This window comes from Lepus europaeus, chromosome 11 (genome assembly GCF_033115175.1).
Source record: "Lepus europaeus isolate LE1 chromosome 11, mLepTim1.pri, whole genome shotgun sequence".
Lineage (NCBI taxonomy): Eukaryota > Metazoa > Chordata > Mammalia > Lagomorpha > Leporidae > Lepus > Lepus europaeus.
Window position 1 is genome coordinate 76,065,567 of NC_084837.1, and position 20,476 is coordinate 76,086,042.

Here is a 20,476-nt window from a genome sequence, read left to right on the forward strand (position 1 = left end):
CTATGGTGCCTATCCCAATCTTTATCTTCTTAAAGAGTATTAAAAAGACTTTCCCATTTTTCTTTTTTCAAAGTTGTATTTATTTAATTTGATTTATTTGGAAAGCTCAGAGACAGGTTTATTTTCATCCCTGATTTACTTCTTAAATGCCCCCAACAGCTGGGCTAGGTCAGGCTGAAACCAGGAGCTAGGAATTCCCTCTGGGTCTCCCACATGGGTAGTAGGGACCCAAGTACTTGAGACCTCACTGGCTACCTCTCAGGGTGCACATTAGCATGAAGCTATGTCCAACGTGGAGTAGGAACTCTAAACCAAGCACTGCAGTAGGAGAGATGGACTTCCCAAGTGGCAGGCTAACTGCTGTGCCACGATGCCTGCCCCATTTTCCCATTTTTCTGTGACCCCTCTTCATAACTCTCCATAGACTTTGCCATCACTTGTGTTTTCACAGCTTCCCCAGCTGGAATCCATGAATGGCATGTTACATGGCCACAGATTTTTCTCCCTGGGAAGGGTGACTGTAATTGTGGCCATCTTTATTAAGATTGTATCCTTGGCCGGCGCTGTGGCTTAACAGGCTAATCCTCCACCTTGCGGCGCCGGCACACAGGGTTCTAGTCCCGGTTGAGGCGCCGGATTCTATCCCGGTTGCCCCTCTTCCAGGCCAGCTCTCTGCTATGGCCTGGGAAGGCAGTGGAGGATGGCCCAAGTCCTTGGGCCCTGCACCCGCATGGGAGACCAGGAGAAGCACCTGGCTCCTGGCTTCGGATCAGCGAGATGCGCCGGCCGCTGCGGCCATTGGAGGGTGAACCAACGGCAAAAAGGAAGACCTTTCTCTCTGTCTCTCTCTCTCTCACTATCCACTCTGCCTGTCAAAAGAAAAAAGAAAAAAAAAAAAGATTGTATCCTCACTTCCTGTATTCTCCAGCCCGTCCTCTGAATCTTCACTACATCATGCTCTCTGAACGTGTACTCAGATGTTTGCAAATGTCCAGAATATTTTTCCGCATCTCTCCCTGAATAGGTGAGAAATGCGAAATGTGAATTATGATTTTTCAGTTCATTGACTTGTTCCACCTCAGAAATTCTAAAGAAGTAAGATAAAGAGATGACATGTACCAATTTAAAAGAGTGTATCAGAATCATTTAGTGAGTTTCTTAAAAATATTTCATTCCATCAGAGTTGTGTAACAGCGATCCACAGTTAACAGTGAGTATTTACCTTCCTCCAGCACTGTTGGTACAAGAAGTGTCAAGCACTTGGAGCTGGGGTTGGTGAACCATTTGTCTAAACTTAGTGGAGTATTATAAATATACAGAATATATAATATTATAAATAAACAGAATATATTTATTCTGTATAAATGGTTGGGATAAAGCATCCTTAGTTCTATGACTTATCTCTGGATATTTTGCTTTCCAAAGAGATGTCTGTGCATAACACCTGCAGTATTAAAAACGTTAATATCTGTCAGTGACCGTATTAACTGTTAATAAGTGTATTCTGTCCTTATTATCTTTTAACTGTTGGAATGCTTTGAGTTTGTTGGACGACAATTGCAAAATATGAGCTCAGTGTCTTATATTTATCAGACATAGGATCAGGGTGTTGGATTTCCAAGAAACACTGTGCATCATCAGGTTGGCCTGTATCTGCATTGTTAGGTAATGAGAGGACAGGGAAGGGTGAGCAGAAAGCGCTTGGCCTAGAATCTCAGGGTACAATCTGGAAAATATGTGACCAGGGGCTACCCTCCTATGCACATGTGATAGTTCAAGATGTTTCCTCACTTTCAGAAACATAAGACAACTGTTAACTAAACCTGTCATTCTGTAAGGATTCTACTTCAGCTGCTTCAAAATTTCATTTGTGTAGCACAGTTTTTGAATGTAAGGAAAAGGCTTAGTCCTTTCAGGGTCTAGCATAGGTGGCATAGACCATCACTTCAGAAATATGTCAGGAATCTGAGTTTGATGATGATGCAGGAGTAGGCAAATGACAGCACTATTTCTTTGTACGTAACTTGCATTTGTCATATAGTATTTTGAGCTTCACTATTAAGAGTAATGAAGACCCTCCTCCAAAAATTATTTCTAAATCACTCTATGTTTTTTTTTCCTTTTTAGCAATACTTTCATGCAGGAGGAAATGGCCTCAAAAAGAATTTCTTGGAGAAAAGCCCAGATCTTCAATCTCTGAAATATGCTCTCAGTCTTTATACCCAAACTACGGATGCCTTGGTAAAGAAATTCATAGACACTCAAACCTCACAGAGTAAGTAACACACTGGACTAGACAATAAGGTCAACTGAACACTAAACTAAGGTTCAGCATCAGAAGAATCATAGTAAATAGAGCTAGCCTTGCTACAGTAAATTAAAGCATCATTAATAATGGAGAAGTATGTTTAATGAAGAATACCAATTTGTGACATTTATCAATTATAATTTTATAAATAATTTAAATAACACTATGACATATTTAATACTAAAACTGTATAGGATGGCTAACTCTCAATGATGTTAACTTCCATAATACTATTTTAAGTACAAGCAGTTTTGAATATCCATGATCATGACATTTTCTTCAATTAGGTACAAAAGATTCAGTGTTTTCCTATCTTGGTAAGTTGCAAAAATGATAGAAATTCCCTAAATCCTAACTTGAATTGTTAAAAATCTCTTGCAATGGGCTTTCCATAAGGGATCTATAATTTTATCATAATTTTGTATGAGAAAAATTTCACCTTTTTAAAAAATGAATCAAAAGGCAGGCTTGATACCTTATTTAAAGTTCACATATGTTTCAGGAGGCAAAGTTCTAATCTCCTAAGCTTCTAGGATATGCTCTTCAAAAACCTTTCTTTCAAGGCACTTTGTTGCTTATTATATTTTGGTGATTACACACTTTTACAGGTCTGGCATTTTCTAAGAGGTTATTGAAACTGTTGATATGAGACAAAAATCAAAATACAGACTGAAACTACTACAGAAATAATGAAAACAAACAATACACTGTTTCACTCATGAAAGATCCTCAGAAATGATAAAATTCCATTTTTTAACTTTAATAAAAATGTTGCAGGCTTTCTGTTTCTTTACAGATATTTTTCTAACTGCATCAAAAATAATGCCAAGTTAGGTGCTGGTTTGATGTTTTTGCCTGTCTTTAGCTCCATGTGCTTTCTGACAGTCTCTAGTTAGATGCTACCAATATCCCTTTTCTTATGGCATGTAAACCGGGTTACATTGTGGGATTGTTCCAGAAAGGGGAAAGTTGAACTGATGAATGACTATCGAGAGAGAGAGAGAGTAATAATGAAAGCATTACTCCCTGAATCCAGGCTCCTCAAAGATTCCTGAACTTTATAGATTTAAGTACAAATCTGATGCATGAGATAAACAGTGATAGAGATTTATCCCCAGAGGAATTGAAAATATAAAAGTTTTGCTTTGTATTTATAGGTATACATATATGTATATATACACACACACATACACAGTCTCCCTTTGTCAGCATTGAATAAATTTCAAGACTGCCAGTGGATGCCTGAAACCATGATAGTACTCTAACCCTATAATTTAGTTTTTTCCATCTTTACCAAGCACTTAATCACATACTGTGCCTAACTTTTCACCTAGACATTTGGTAGCAAAAGTATCATGAATTTATTTTTCCTTCAGAATTGTGCATATAGAAGATTCATTCTTCCCATACAATTTAGCAAACTCAACATCTGATTTTTTTATATTCTTTATTTTTATTTATTTATTTATTTATTTTTGCCAGGCAGAGTTAGACAGTAAGAGAGAGAGACAGAGAGTTATAGACAGTGAGAGAGGCCATCCTCCACTGCCTTCCTGGGCCACAGCAGAGAGCTGGCCTGGAAGAGGAGCCACTGAGACAGAATCCGGCACCCCGACCGGGACTAGAACCTGGGGTGCCAGCACCGCAGGAAGAGGATTAGCCTAGTGAGCTGCAGCACCAGCCTTTTTTTTACATTCTTTATAAAGTACTTTCCTGGGCACACCTGAATCTCCAGCATTACTACTCCTATGATTTGGGGCCACAGTTAAGTAGGAGCGTCTTGAACATAGCACTGTAATACTGCATTTGTCAGTATGATGACCAAGACGCAACATGTGACCAATGGGTAGATAGCATGTTTACACTGGATAAAGGGATGATTCATATCCTGGGCAGGAAAGAACAGATGGCATGAGATGTTAACAGGCTATTCAGAAACTCATGCAATTGAAAACGTAAAAATTATATCCAGAATTTTTCATTTAGTTATTTTGGACCATGGTTGACCAGTAGTAACTTCTCAGATACCACAGAAAATGAAACGATGGATAAGGGTGATTAGTATTTATTAGTCATGCACTGTGTAATAAGCTTTCAGTCAAGGAAAGATTGCATTTACAGTGGTGGCCCCATGGTATTACATCACCTAGTGATGTTGTAGACCTCCTCGTTCATGTAGGCACATCTATGACATTTACACAATGGCAAAATTGCCTCGTGATGCAGTTCTCATAGAGTATTCCTATTGTTGAGTAATATGGGCTCTATCTATCTATCTATCATTTATGACTAACTTGGGTATATAGAATATGGCACCTTCTTAATATATGTGTTGTACAACAACATTAAAAATATGTTGGGAAAAAGAGGATTTGAAATATCAATGCACTTGCATAATAGAACTAATTTTAATTTTAGTTTTCCTTTTCTATTGCATGCTTCCTGGCTTTTTCTGAGTGTACAAATTTTTACAGAACTAAAACTTATGGGATATGAGTATGAAATGCCTATGCATTTTCTGCTATAACTAGCTTCAACCGTGCTCTGTGGAAACTTATTCCATCTTCTCCCTGCTCCTCCAACCTCCCCCAACAAAGAATTCTCAGGCCCCGAACACTTTAGTTATAAACCAAGTTTGATGTCCTCTTTTTTTCCTCCTCCCCTTCCTCTTCTAGGCCCCTTTATGCCTCAGGTTTTGTGGAAAGTGAAAACTAACATGGAGGAAGAAGATGCCTTTGACGTTTCCAATACAAAATCCCAAAGCAGGCCTTCTCATGGGTGTATCTAGGGATCTCGTGTTGAGGACTTTCCTATCTCTGTAGCTCTCTGATGAGTGATATCTACTCCAACTCAACTCCCTCCAGTGATCCCGGTGATTGCCAGTGGCAGCATATGCCCTGGCTTCTTCATGTTTGAAAATCTACCCCTAGTGGCCAGCCCTCTGGAAGGAGATTCCAGAAAGTTTAAAACCCTGCTTCCACCTATGAGATCCACCTGTGCCATAAATAACTCCTATATCATTTCATGGATTTGCTGTTAACAGAGGCTTCTCTACTGTCACTCACTTCGTCCAACCTGCCATTGCTCTGTAATTTTCTTCTCCACCTGCTCAGATAGGTGCTTACACTTCCAAACTGAAAAGAAAGGATTAGCATTTCCTACAATAACCATGTTGAATTAAGAAATGGAGCAAGCCAAAGTTTCATCAGCTACTGGACCCAGAATTTCTGAGAAGTTTTTCTTCTCTCTTCGATTTGTGTCAGACTCCTATCTCAGTATTCATGACAATCGATTGAACAATAAAGTTATCTATCAACACTATATCCTCTATAAGTTTGTGAGGGAAAGGAAAGATAAGATGGAAATTACCTGAACGTTAGAATTTTTTTTTGAAGCAACAAAAAAGCAAATATAGCAATGAATCCACTATTTGTTTTTGTAGTCAACTCCAGAGTCACGATTTATACTTAAGATTTCCAAATTCCAGCCAGTGCCATGGCTCAATAGGCTAATCCTCCGCCTTGCAGCGCCGGCACAACGGGTTCTAGTCCTGGTCAGGGCGCTGGATTCTGTCCCGGTCGCCCCTCTTCCAGTCCAGCTCTCTGCTGTGGCCAGGGAGTGCAGTGGAGGATGGCCAAGTGCTTGGGTCCTGCACCCCATGAGAGACCAGGAGAAGCACCTGGCTTCTGGCTTCGGATCAGTGTGGTGCGCCGGCCGCAGCGCGCCGGCCGCGGCAGCTATTGGAGGGTGAACCAACGGCAAAGGAAGACCTTTCTCTCTGTCTCTCTCTCTCACTGTCCACTCTGCCTGTCAAAAAAAAAAAAATTTCCAAATTCTGCTATCCAGTCCACATTGTCCTTGGCTTCACAGAATCTTCCACTTCCAGGGCTCTTTTACTAATAGTATATAAAGAAAAGTTTAATTCTCAGAGTCTTATTTATACAGGATGCTATTCTGAACAGTTGACACTGGATATGCTGAAATACAGGCTCTTGGACTCTACCCTTTGAACTCTGTTAGTACTTAATACAGAAGATTATTTCCATGAATACTGGGGTCAACTATCCCCTTTTTGGACTTGCTATACTGGTAGCAATGAGTCCAAAATGACCAAATGAAGTCTCAGTTTCCAGTGTAAACATGTTTGCCATTATCCAAATAATTTTATAGGGCTTCACACAATCCCAAATACCTATTAAGATTTATTATGATTATTTTTTGTTAAACTTATGTTTTGTTAATACAACCTAGAAAGACCTTACTGATATTATGGCATCATTGAAGTGTAAACTAATAGTCACTAGCCTTGCTTACAACTGACCCCTACCACCGTCTTCGTGCAGCAGACAAATGCTCAGGTCCACACAAGCTAAGCTGGAGTGCCAGAGAGAGTTAACACTCCAAGGAGTAGCCCTCAACTAGTGAAATACAGGAAGTTGATGGATTTTTAAAAATGGAAAGCAAACCTCCATCTTCCTCACTTAAGACAAGTCTGATGCATATTCTACATATACCTCACTCCAGAATCCCCTTGTGAGAAGGGCACCAGTTCTCCTAACAAGTCTGCTTTGATAGTATTCTTTATTAGCTTCTCTACTTCTTCCTTTCTCACCAATTCTTCCTTACTCATTTCCCTGGGATCCCTTCCCAAGTAAAATACTTACCTGTCAATTCTTCTTTCAGGTTGTACTTCTGGGAATATAACCCACATGCAAGATTACAAGTGAGGGGTGAGGTTCTAATCCAGCATGTCTAGATCAAGATCCTGTGCCCTTCTCTACAATGAACACAACTCCCTGATCGTAAACATAAAGGCTAAATGCCACAAATAATTTTCCCCAATACTTGGGCTTTTTTCCCCCTCATGTTTTCTTAAATTAGGAGTTCATAACTAATTAATGAAATTCAAGTTGTAAGTAGGTAAATTTATTTAAATTTGCATGTTTCCATTTACCTTATGATCAAAAGCCAGAAAGTTATTTTGTACCCTTAATTTTAAATTCATACTCCACAGGGAAATAATCATTTCAAATGAAATTAAGTTACCATTCAAGTGTTAATTAATCATAACATACAGATGTTGTATAAAATGTCCCATGGTTATTTAGAAATTTAAGTGTACTTTTTTAATGCAGGTTTTATTTGTCTTACTTTCATATAATCTTCTCTTACTTGAATTTCTGATTTTCTTTTCCTTTTCTAAAATTTTCTTTCTCACCATTTTCTGTTTTATCTCTTGTGTTTCTGTATTAGAAAATTAATTGTGGTATCAAATATAAGGAGGAAAATCAATGACTTTTAATTGAATATTTTACTATGTTCAAGGTGAAAGATATTCCTTGAAAATATTTTAATTCAACTTTTTTCATAATTGTGTTTTATCTTGCTCACTAGTTTTTCCTTTTGTTCCTGTATTTTTTCTTATTTCTTCTTTTTTGACCCTGCTTCCCTGTTTCTTTGGTTTTTTTCTTCTAGTAGTAAAACATGAGGTAGGTAAGGAAAGGAAAGAAGAGGAGAGGGGAGGACAGTGACGAAGAGGGGAGGGGAGGGGAGAGGTGATGGGGACTAGAGGTAGGGAGGGAGTTAGAAGAAGGAAGGAAAGAAAGGAGAGAGAGAGAAAGAGAGAACAAGTGAAAGAAAAAAATTCAAGTGATAGAGTTCCATTATAAATTTATGCATCACAGAGTTCAAATGAGATCTATTGTATTGGAAAAGCACTGTTTTCTATTCTCTGTCTATTCCAAACACTGGGAATCAAACAACTCCAAAATGGATATATAAGTATTCTTAGACTCCTAAGTGAAATTGAAAGTTCAATTTATAAGAGTAACATAATGTTCTACCAAGGAACTGCAGTGTTAAAACACCATCTTATTCTGCATTCCTTCAACAAATGTTTATTTAGTATGATCTCCACACTAAGTCCCATGCAAGGGAGAATATACTCAAAGCTGAATAGGATGATGGGTGTATAATTTGCTGTAATACCGTGTTCTCAAGCAGGGCGATTGTGTCCTCCAGTATCTGGAGAGCTTTGGTTCTGACATCTGGGAGTAGTGGTCATGTTACTGGCATCAAGCAGATGGAGGCTGGGAATGCTGCTAAGCATTCTACAGTGCACAGGACAGCTCCCCATGGCAAAAGACCATCATCTGGGCCGGTGCTGCAGCTCAATAGGCTAATCCTCCGCCTGCAGCGCCGGCACACCGGGTTCTAGTCCCAGTCTGGGCGCTAGATTCTGTCCCGGTTGCTCCACTTCTAGGCCAGCTCTCTGATGTGGCCAGGGAGTGCAGTGGAGGATGGCTTGGGCCTTTCACCCACATGGGAGACTAGGAGAAGCACCTGGCTTCTGGCTTCGGATCAGTGCGGTGCGCCAGTCACAGCGTGCTGGCCGCGGCGGCCATCGGAGGGTGAACCAATGGCAAAGGAAGACCTTTCTCTCTGTCTCTCTCTCTCACTGTCCACTCTGCCTGTCAAAACAAACAAACAAACAAAAAAAGACCACCATCTGGCTCTCAGTGGCAATAGTGCTGAGATTGAGACAACTTGATCTAATACAGGCTGGACATGAGAACTGATGTAAAGTAGATTGTGTTAGAAGAGGGGAGATGCTGGCTTGAGGAAACAGGTAAGGCGGAGAAGGTAGTGAGTTGATTGATCTATTGGTCATGAAGAGGTAGAATCTGTGCAGTAAACTATACAATGGTGCTATTAATGTTAACATTTCAGTGTGGCAAGCACGTCCATAGTGTGTTTCTATTAGGGAAAAGTGTTTATTTTGCTTGTAGTAAAAAATATAGCACATTGTTATCTTATCTTGATCAATAAATATTGTAAAAATGCCTTTAATTTCCTTGTCAGTAAAGAAACACTACAGTAGACTTGGGTAATGTTGAATTTTTTTTTAACCTTTATTTAATGAATATAATCTTCCAGTGTACAGCTTTGGATTACAATGGCTTCCCCCTCACATAACTTCCCTCCCACCCGCAACCCTCCCCTCTCCCGCTCCCTCTCCCCTTCCATTTGCATCAAGATTCATTTTCAATTCTCTTTATATACAGAAGATCAATTTAGTATAAAGATTTCAACAGTTTGCACCCACATAGAAACACAAAGTGAAACATACTGTTTGAGTACTAGTTATAGCATTAAATCACAATGTACAGCACATTAAGGACAGAGATCCCACATGAGGGGCAAGTGCACAGTGGCTCCTGTTGTTGACCCAACAAATTGACAATCTAGGTTATGGCGCCAGTAACCACCCTAGGCTGTCGTCATGAGTTGCCAAGGCTATGGAAGCCTTCCAAGTTTGCCTACTCTGATCATATTTAGACAAGGTCATAAAAGACAGAGTGAGGATAGTAAACAATGATCCCAAGAGTGGCATTACCAGGTTTGAACAATAATACAGCATTAAGTGGGGAAGAGGACCATCAGTACACACAGGTTGGGAGTAGAGCCATTGGTGGTAGAGTAGAAGTTATGATTACAAAGGAATGAGGCCCAAGTGCACTAGACAGGGCCTAGAACAAAGGACAGAGTCATTATTAGAGGAGCTAAGAAGGGTGCTGTCTAAGCTACAATTAAGTTTTCTGATTTAGAGGCAAATAGAACCTGATAGAAGGGGCTTGATAATAATCTGGTGGGCTTTAGGCCTTGTAAATTCAGAGGCCCAGACCTATCTATCTCTTCACATGGGGTATATCCTAAGGGAGGTGTGAACCTCCTAGGGGAAGGCACTCTGTTGACTTTCATTACTTGGCTGGCCTGGGAGGAGAGCTGGCCAGGTAAAGGCAGGGGGCATCTCTAACAAGAAATGTACAGTTCTGCCTGCAATGTTGCTGACCCTACTTGGCCATCCCCTCAGCTGCAGTGGTCACTTTGGAAGTTGGGCTGAGTGAAGAGCTTTTCAGCTTAGAGCCAATAAGATCTGTGGCTCTGACCTGGGCATCCTTCGACTCCAGGGCAGGTCCATTTCCAGTGATCCAACTCTTGGCAGAGCTGCCAGGGCTCTTCACAAGCTGACTTCTGCTGAAGCCCAGGCTTACCACATTGAAAGCCACTGCAGTGGACTGGCCTGTTGGGTCTCCTTGAGGGTAGTTCACTGTACAGATCAGCCATTAATAGGCCTGCCACCCATTGCTTCTGATGCCTAGCTTTCTTTTCCTCCTGGTTTGTGTTAAAGCAGACCAGAGGATGCAAGTCAAGGGAGTGCCCGTATCCCATCTCTAATCTTCGGTGGCCTGAACTACAAGTCTATAGTCACAGGCATGTTCTGTATTACTTTTTCTAAGGTAGACAATGCCCATGAGGAAAATTATATTCTCACTTTAAAACTTTCTTTCCCTTTGGTCTGAAAGGGAGGTTTTTTCTACTTACTGTATACTTCGCTGATGGCGAAGTGAGTCTAGCTATGAGATTATTATTTAAGTTCTTATTTTGGCTATGCTATTACAGAAAAATGTTAGCCATCTCTTTTATAAGGACTAAAGATTAAATTGTGCATCCTACAGATTCCTTCATAATAGAATTAGTTTCCTACCTTGAGGAGAATAGAGAAATGAAAGAAGTTGGGCTTAGAATAGAGAAATGAGGGAGCAAGTCCTAGATCGCTTGCTGACAATAGCAATATCACATGAATACTTAGCAAACAGTTTCATCCATTAGATAAGAACTTAAGAAAACATTTACCATCTGGTCCAATGCCTTCTATAAATTTTAAGAATCATGTATTTGGAAACACCTCTTAAATATCTAACATGGTGTAGTTTGTTTAATCAGTAAACTTCAGCACAACCATATAAAATGTTTTTAGTTTCTTTCTACCAACAAGTATAAAACATATGATACAGAGATTCAGGTCACACAAATTAAAATGTATTTTTGATTGATTTTAGCAGCTTAAACTTATGGACAATCTTATCTATAAGCCATTTAAAATAAAACTCTTAATAAAATTTCCCCATGTGGACCTACAATATGTACACACATATAGCATAGTAGACCAATATAGCAATTTTAATAATAGCTTTTAAAATCTTTAACTCTTTTTGTAGATTGCCAATTGATTTGAATTGCTTTTTGTTTTTAGTAACCTCAGTTAACCATACTTTCTCTCAGTTGGTACTGGTAATACATTATTGGCTTCATCTGTTTACAGAGCCATCCCAAAGTACTGAATACAATAGAAGTGGCTGGAAAAAGTCCATAGGAACCTATAGGAGAACAGCTAAACACAAAACCAACAACGCTTTAGTTTTATGAGCAGCAAATCATATATAACTATGGATGACAAAAGACTTTAAGTCACCATGTTTAAAATTATAAACTCATCAACCAACAAGAGGCACTTCCTTACTTCACATTATTTTTTTTTAATATCTGTAAAAATTATTATGTAATTTTGCTTTAAAAGCTGACAATTCAGTGTGGATATTTGCTTGAAAATTTATACTTTTTGTATTATTTCTGCAGGATGTGTTACTGTTTTAAAAACAGGTGTGAAATACATTTTTTGCATCTTGATTAGGATATTAATCATCCAAACAAAAAGGGTTTTTTTGTAACAGCTCTTTTGTTATATCAAGGCCTCTTTGAATATTGCATGCAGTAGCAGACAGTGAGAAATGTGTAACACTGTAACACATTACGCAGTTATTGTCAATGGGTAACACAATTTGGAATGAGGCACAGTGTGATTAATTGCTGAGCCATCCTGTGTGGTATTCTGGTTCCTTATCTGAGATTTTTTGCATCATTTTTTCTTCTTCAGCTTGAGGAAACTTAATCACAAGAGCTTTACACAGAAAAGGGATAATGTCTAAGTTACATCCATTTCATAAAGAAAAAAAGCTTTTGTAGTTAATGATTATATGAAATGAAATATAAGCTGTAATGTTTTTATTCCATGATCTAGTCTCTGTTTTGGTTTTCATGAGTAAAATCTTTGAGGATTGCTTATGTGAGGTTTCTTAAAATTTGAATCATATCATTTTAGTCATCTTAATAACCCATATCCTGCCGAAGCAGTATGTAATGTATTTCCATTTGAAATGGAAAGCAGACAGCTATTGATGTACACTTTGGATTCTATGAATATTTTTCACTACATTCGTTATATTACATTGATGTTATGTTAGATTGGTCACTCTTACATTTATTGGTCATTTTTATAATTTAAGTAGAAAAAATTGGTGTTATTTGTGACAGTATCCATGATACAGGTTGGAAAATTTAAATGTCAAATTATACATCCAAGCACACTTGTATTCTGCAGAGGGAAAATTTCAGACTTTTTCAAACATGGTCATGTTCGCGAGTGAAAGCATTAATCATCTCACATTATCTTCTTCATACTATAGAATGTGTGCCCAGAAGTAGAAAAGAAGCATTTCTCCGAGTTATCAGAATTGTAGGGGAATTTAGCAATGATGCTTTTTATTTGACAGAACTGGCAGCATAATAAGGTAATGAGATGTTTGGGAAGGAGCCGCATCTGAAAGTTCACTTACAGGGTCAGCTACGGGGGAAACGTGAGGAATGTCTAGCTTGTGTGGAGCAGTAATAACCCACTTGGCCATTTTAAACTTGATGCTGATTTGAAACATAGAGGTAGCGTCTCATTTTAACCAGTAAGGATTTTGGGGATGACCAGAGGTCTGGAATCCTATTCAACAGGTCTGTTTCAGTACTTTTCTCCAGGAACCACTGGACTAGATAGCACTGCCCCCAGTCCCCGAAGAGGAAGCATTTCTTGAAAGTCACGAGGAGACAATTAGATAGGAATCCGTGAACTCTGTCTCTTCAGACACTGCATTCAGTTGTCATTTGCTTCATAAAACTGGATGAGGATCCTTGGTGCAGTCAAAAAGCTGTGGATAAACAACTTGAATAGAAATGGTACTGTGGTCTGGTTCTGAATATGCTGATTCCTTTCCCAGAGCAGAAATGACAGGTGTTTGGTAAGGTTACAGGAACACTGAGCTATCTATGGTGCATCTATCTATGGTGCATCAAGAACGCTATCTACTTACATGCCATTCTTCCCCAAAGTTCCCCACCCCAAAACTGGAATGTTATCCACATTTTTCATGAGGCACTGAGTCAAAAATACATTAATAAATTTGCTAAGGCCCACTACCTCACACTCATTTCCATCAGCAAAGGAATCAGTGGTTTATGACTCTCTACAATCTTTCTTCTCCCTCGTTTCAAATAGTTGGGTACTGTGCCTCCTCCTCACTCTGCCTTGCAGTATGACCAATGCTGCCTTCTGCATAGAAGATAATTTGGATACTTTTTCCCCTCACCGAACTCCTAAGTTCTTCTTTGATTCCCAGTGTCCTCTCATTGTGCCTCAGTACTGGGCACGCTCAGGAGCCAGGACACCCTGTGAGTGTGAACGGGAAGCACTCAGGTTGTAGGGATCCAAGGTGAATGCTTATAAGACAGTGCACTGGGCTTTCAGGAAACCCTTTTGAATGCAGCCCGAGTCCATTCCTCCTGAGTCTGCTGTGTGTATTTGTGTGTAGGATGTTGCCGCTGTATCTCCTTCCCTATGCCCCACCTGCAGAGGGGTCCGTTGCATTATCCCCTAGCACTGTCAGTCGTACTCTGGTTGCCAATGATAATTCTCTCCTCTCACAATGTATTCATTGCATTGTGTGTATTCATCCTTGAAGTCTAAGTGCTAGTATAGTGCAAGGTGTGGACTTAGTGACCTTTAGAACAAATGAATGATGTTTATTTAATAATATATGATATAATTAAAATTTTAAATTGTGTGATATAATGTGATCCTCACATCTAATCTATTATAAATTATATAACAGTCTCATCTTTAAATCTATGTGATGATAAGCAAATATGCCTTGTAATAGCATCATCATGTTTGAATTTATATCCTCACAAACCTTTATTGAAAGCAGCTGTGTTCACAGCCCTGTGCTAGGCACTGCGTGGTACCCAAGGTGTGTCTGTGTGTGTGTACTTACATACTTTTATGGCTAACAGTACTCATTAATTAACATACAAAATAATGACGGTAAATAGCATTGGATAAAACAGAGGGGTATGTAAAGTTAGATGTGAAGCAGAAGATGACTAATTTTTATCAAATTCTTTAAATCACGATGTTTGATTCAATCTGTTGCATGAAATTCAAAAGTAACAAGAAAGCAACGAGCATATGAGTGCGTTTGTCTTTGGTCACTGAGAGAGTCCTCTGTGCTTTCACCTGACTGGCATTTAGCAGTCTCCACCATGTGCTGGGCTGGGCTGTGTGCAGTGAGTGTGCTGAACACCTGGCGTCTGTCCCTGCTAACTGACCACACCTCTTCCCAGGATGCTGAGCTGTGTGAAGTAAAACCATGGGCTCTTGCTCCCTGTGTCCTGTTTGCATCATGTAGTCGAGAGCCCTTCAGAAGCCTCATGAGCAGGAAGAGGGAAGCCAATGATTCCTTCCGCAGGCTCGCTCTGGGCATGGTCTGCTCAGGCTGGCCAGATCCTTTGACTCTCAGCCTGTCAGTGTTGCCTTCCTTAGAGAATGCTGGCTTCAAATTCCAGTAACTGCTTCTGCTTTTCAGTCACTACGGACTAGAATTGCAAGCAGCTCCAATATCCCTTGTGGTTTCTCTAGGCATCCACTAAAACAATTGTAAATGTCTCTTAATTCATCCTACTATTACTCTAATGTGAATTTCCATCTATTTGCTATTAACTCCCTGATTAACGTAAAGACCATTCTTTATGACTGTACTGGTTATTTCTTTTCCCTGTATCAACTATTTTTCAATGGGATCACTAAAGAATAACATGTTGAAATAAGCAGGTCAAGCCTCAGAATAATTCTCTTTGGGGTGAGGGAAAACATCAAATGTTGATGACTGAGTTGTCCAGAATGAATGAAAAGAGGTTTTGCAGGACTATCTCTATCACATTCTGGGCAGGACATCAGAATCACACACCCTAGCTTCTCATAGTGCAGTTACCCCACCTAGCATTTCATCTTACCTGGAAACTTGAAATCAAATTGAGACAACTAGAAGTTGTCAGTGATACCATTTGTAGAACGTAGGAGTTCATGCAGCATGGAATGAGTAGGTGTTTCTTGTATGTCAGGTAATGGGGCAACATAATGTTTAGCACCCTGGTAGACTAAAATACACATTTCTCTATCTCAGAACAGGTGCCCTTCCATTGCTTCCTCATTGGTTGGCATGAATACTTGAAAGATTAATGTTTTCATAACAAACACTAAACCAACAACCCTGTGTATGTGTTTGTATGTTGAGAGTTTTTCATTTCTCATTCCAAGTCATGCTTAATATTGGAGGTGGTTGAATCCTTGTTTTAGGATTTAAAAGAATTATGTGCTATTTGCCTCTTGAAGGCTGAGATAGTCTTAAATGAATATGAAAATGACTAATATATATATATTTAAAACAAAATCTTTTTTAAAAGATTTATTTACTTGAAAGTCAGAGATACAATGAAAGAGAGCAAGCTTCCATCTACTACCAAGATGACTGCAAAAGCCAGTGCTGGCCCAGGCCAAAGCCAGGAGCTTCCTCTGGGTCTCCCACATGGATATAGGGGCCCAAATACTTGGGCCATCTTCTGCTGCTTTCCCAGGCCATTCGTAGGGACTAGATCAGAAGTGGAGCAGCTTCACCTGCTGTGCCACAGTGCCAGCCCAAAGGAAAACTCTTGACATCAGAGATGAAGATCAGAGATGAAGATCTGCCTGATAACCAGACCTTCTCCTTTGAGAGCTACTATGGTCCCTGCCACCTTCACATGCTTTTCCCTCACTGGAGCCCCAGAACAACACCACAAAGTCATACAGAGATCTTTGCATCATTGGTCCTGTGTCTGGTACCCTTTTGAGACAATCCTCGTAGCCAGGGGCACTGGATGTCAGTGGCAGGGTTTGAGCAGGAGTGCAGTGTAGAAAATAGCTTGAAAGGATACACATTGGAAGGAAGCAGGTGAGACAGAGGATGTAGCAAACATTCAGGAGAGTGTGCAGTGAGAATAGGGATGGAAAGATGTGGACAGACTCAAAATGAAGTTGAGCAATTTAGCTTAGACCAAGTGATGTTAAATTAGTTAAACAGAAGTTACCTCTGTGTAGAAAATGACAGTGATTTTTTTTCTGTCTTAAAATTTTCTGAACTTTCAGATGATCCAAAAATATTCAGGTATTTATTTTAAAGTTATAATTTTCCTTTAAAAACAAATATGACAGGCACACTTTGCTATGTAAATTAAATTGGTTTAATTGATTACCAAAATGCAATTAATTCAAAGTAGTAGATATTTGAAGTCTTTCATGGCGTTGGATTATCATTTGTGGATTTAAATAAAAATCCCCATTAATTTTAATCCTAAATTTTCTCTTTAGGATTCAAAGGATTTCACAATTGTTCTGTGGCTAGGATAACTATTTGGAGAGGGAGCCATGTACTGTATCTATAATCTTGTGTGTGTGTGTGTGTATGTGTAAAAATATTATATGTACTTTTTAAAGGTTTATTTATTTGAAAGTCAGAGTTACACACAGAGAGAAGGAGAGCTAGAGAGAGAAAGAGAGAGAGAGAGGGAGGAGGAGGTCGGTCTTCCATCCACTGGTTCAGTCTTCAATTGGCCACAATGTCTGGAGCTGTGCTGATCTGAAGCCAGGAATCAGGAGTTTCTTCCAGGTCTCTCACTTGGGTGCAGGGGCCCAAGCACTTGGGTCATCTTCTACTGCTTTCCCAGGCCATAGCAGAGAGCTGGATTGGAAGTGGAGCTGCTGGGACTTGAACTGGTGCCCATATGGGATGCCTGCACTGTAGGCGATGGCTTTACCCGCTATGCCACAGTGCCAGCCCCTATATATAATTTAATCTTATAAAATTTATTTTTGGAGGAAATTACTCAGTAATTGATTGCATAGTGCACTGTTTAAAGTTAAGCAAATGCTGAGGTAGTGACAAAGCAAGTATTTTAAAAAATCATAATACTTATATGTATTATACAGATATAATACATATAATAAACTTAATAAAATAATAATACTTATAATACTTCAAAGTATTATAATACAATTAAGATTTATCAAGGATAATTATGATACTCTTTGGTGTTTTTGTTCCTGCTGTTACTCTTGGGTTTGGTATGAGAGTAAAACAGTGGTCAGAATCAGTTGTTTTGGAGTCTTACAGTAATGCTGGCATGTCAGAAAAACATTTTTAGAATCACTGAGCCTAGAAAGCAAAAAGCAGTACAAATCTCTGGGCCGACTGAGCTGTCACACCTGTGTCTGTTTACTTAGTGCAGGTTCTGGGAGCCCAGGGGTCCGTGGCATTGATGGGTCACTGCAGACTACTGCTCCCAACCTGCATAAGGAGGGGTCTTCAGAAGAAACTATGCATGCATGTCGAGCTTTGTGTACCCAAAAGACTTGTGCTTTAATCTCACTTTCCACAAACTTTTTATAGAATCTTCAAATATCTTTTACAACTAACATATAAAAGAGAACATGGAATATTTTGTCATCTTTCCATGGTAGAAGCTAAGCCTTGTTTTTAAGTGTTTAATTTACATTACTAAGAGGGATATAAACCATCTTAAGTACCTTAGCAATAGTAAACATAAATCTGTAAAGGCTGAAATTCAAATTTTTATGAACTTCTGGAGAAAAGTCTCTATTTATGGAAAAGAGGCAAGAAATGGATATATTTGATTTAAATTGGGAAGTGGGGAATCATATATGTGTGCAGTCATGGTCCAAGAATCTGTTTTTCCTCTGTCTGGGATAAGTCAGTTAACCTCTGTAAGCCTCCATTTTCCTATCTGTGAAATGAGTACCACCATAGTTCCCACTCTACATCCTGTGGGGAGGACTACAATAGGTAGCAACTAAAAGCACTTGGCACACAGCAATCTCTCAATGAATGTCCATCTTTCACATTATTATTATTAGACATTTCCTACCTGAAAAAGAAACTCCTCATTGTACAAAACATTAGCCAAAAGGGACTAATCCTGTCTCCACTCTTAGGATGCAGCTCTCTGAGCAAGGAAGCCACCAGTGTGTGCTCATCCTAGGCTGTGCCTCTCCATCTCTAAGAGGCTGTCAGAGTGGTTGAGAGACTATGACACCTGCATGACTCACACTGGTAGTTTCTATGAACTGTTTCTCAGCATGGTTCAAACAGTCATGCATGTATTGTACCTGTGCTGTGCACAAAGCACTCTGCTGGTTGGGAGACACAGGGGACAAAGTATCTGCTCCAAAGAGTCACGGTGAAACTAAAACAGCAATATGAAGAGAAAAAGGATTATACAAAGTAGACGATGCTAGAGGCAGATGAGCATAAAGGAAAATTATATGTCCTTTCAGAGGAGGGAGGAAGGAGCGGGGAAGGCCTCATAGAAAGGCTATGGCTGTGAGCTTTCAAGGACTTCCGAGGTTCAGACAAGGAGAGAAGATGGGGTTGCAAGGCAGACAGAGATCAATTTGGCAGCAGACCTGGCAGAGTGGAGTAGAGAGGAACTCTCAAAGTGTAGTCATGGGAGCAGTAGCATCAGGACTAGCTGCTGCTGCCTCTGTCTGCTAGTGCACACCACAGGCTGGCGAGTCCAAGTTCAAGATGCTGTCCAGTTCAGTCTCTGGTGAGTGTTCTCTTCAGGGCTTTTGACCACCTCCTTCGTGCTGTATCCCACATGGTAGAGAGATGTTGAGCAGAAGCTCCCTGTCTCATAAGGACACTAATCCTATTCTGTGACCTTGTCTGACTTGTGATTCCAGCCCCAAACACAACTACACTGAAGATTAGAGCTTTAGCATGTGAATGGGCATGGGGCAAGCACAAGCATGGTGTTCATAAGACCTGGGAGCTGCTTAGACATCCAAAATCTGAGCCTTCAACTCAAAACTACTGAGTTAGAAACTGTAGGAGTTGGGCTCAAAAGTTCCTTTTCATTAGCCTCCTGGGTGGCACTCCATTTGAGAGCCACAAAAGTAAAGAGGGAGTAGAAGGGAGATGAAAGAGTCACTTGTGATCCAACTTGTAGAGCTTTTATTGGCAGGCTCAGGAGTGTGGAGGTTGGTCTTATTGTGAGGCCCAGAAGGAGAGGAGACCAAGCAGGTCTGTGGAAAGTATGCATTATGGCATCTGTTTCTGAGAAGGAATGAAGGGAGGGAGCAAAGTCTTGTGAAAATCAGTTCTGCAATTTAAGAATCCACGGTCTCAATATAGTAATAACAGGAATGGGGACGAAGGGATGGATAAGAGAAATGTCATGAAGGAAGAACATACAGGTCGTTACTAAGGAAGCCAGGCACAGGAGAAAGAGTGGTGAACTTGGGTCACTTCTGTGTGTGAACTTGCCTCTGACCAAAACGTGGAAGTTTAGATGGGAACTGCTTTGAGGCTCCTGTAAATCCATCTCTCTTTCTTTATGTCAAGCTTAGTAGAAGGAGATCTAAGTGACCGTGTCCCCTGTGCAGATGAGAGATACAGTCAAGGGAGCAATTGGTTCTCAAACAACATTCAGGAAGCTACTATCAAATCCTGCAGAGTCAGTGCAAGCTCTGAGAAAGGGCACACAGCGAGGACAGAGAAGCAAAGTCAGAAAAACTCACCATTGAAAGAAAAGAACACAAGGTAATTAGAAGTGCCCTTGAAACACTTGTCTTGGCTACTGCCTCTGAAGGTCTTTAATTGAGTCTGAGCACTTCAGAAGAGGCGTGTTTGCAAACTCCTTGCGAGACCCTGGAATAAATCACGGTGCCTGCAAAGCACGGCCATCCAGCCAACAAGAATCTTGACCATCACTATTTTTCCGATCCCATTACTAAATAGAATAACAGTAATCAGCCCCAACTGAAAACCCATTTCTATGTACTTTCAGGAAACGGATTACCTCATTTAGAGTTCTACAGTAGCACACTGGTGGTTCCCTGATACTGGAGCACATTAAGTCACCTGCAGGACTTGTTAGGCCACAGGTTGCTGGATCCCTCTGATTCAGAGGTCTGTGAATTTGCATGTATAACAAGGTCCCAGGTGCCACTGAAGCTGGCAATTCAGGAATCACACTCTGAGAACCATTGCTTAGTCCTGGGACAAAGTTGAGGACACCTGTAGCTAATTCAGGGTTGTTCTTTGGCAG

General features: G+C 40.0%; 1 protein-coding gene across 2 annotated transcripts in view; it reads left to right on the plus strand.

The window, feature by feature from the left end:
* Window positions 1-20,476, plus strand: part of UNC13C (unc-13 homolog C) — a 632,546-nt gene that overhangs the window by 534,216 nt on the left and 77,854 nt on the right. For both annotated transcript variants that reach the window (XM_062204781.1, XM_062204780.1), the window contains one exon: window positions 2,128-2,275. In XM_062204781.1, coding sequence (XP_062060765.1) covers window positions 2,128-2,275 — 148 coding nt within the window. The remainder of the gene's footprint in view (window positions 1-2,127; window positions 2,276-20,476) is intronic.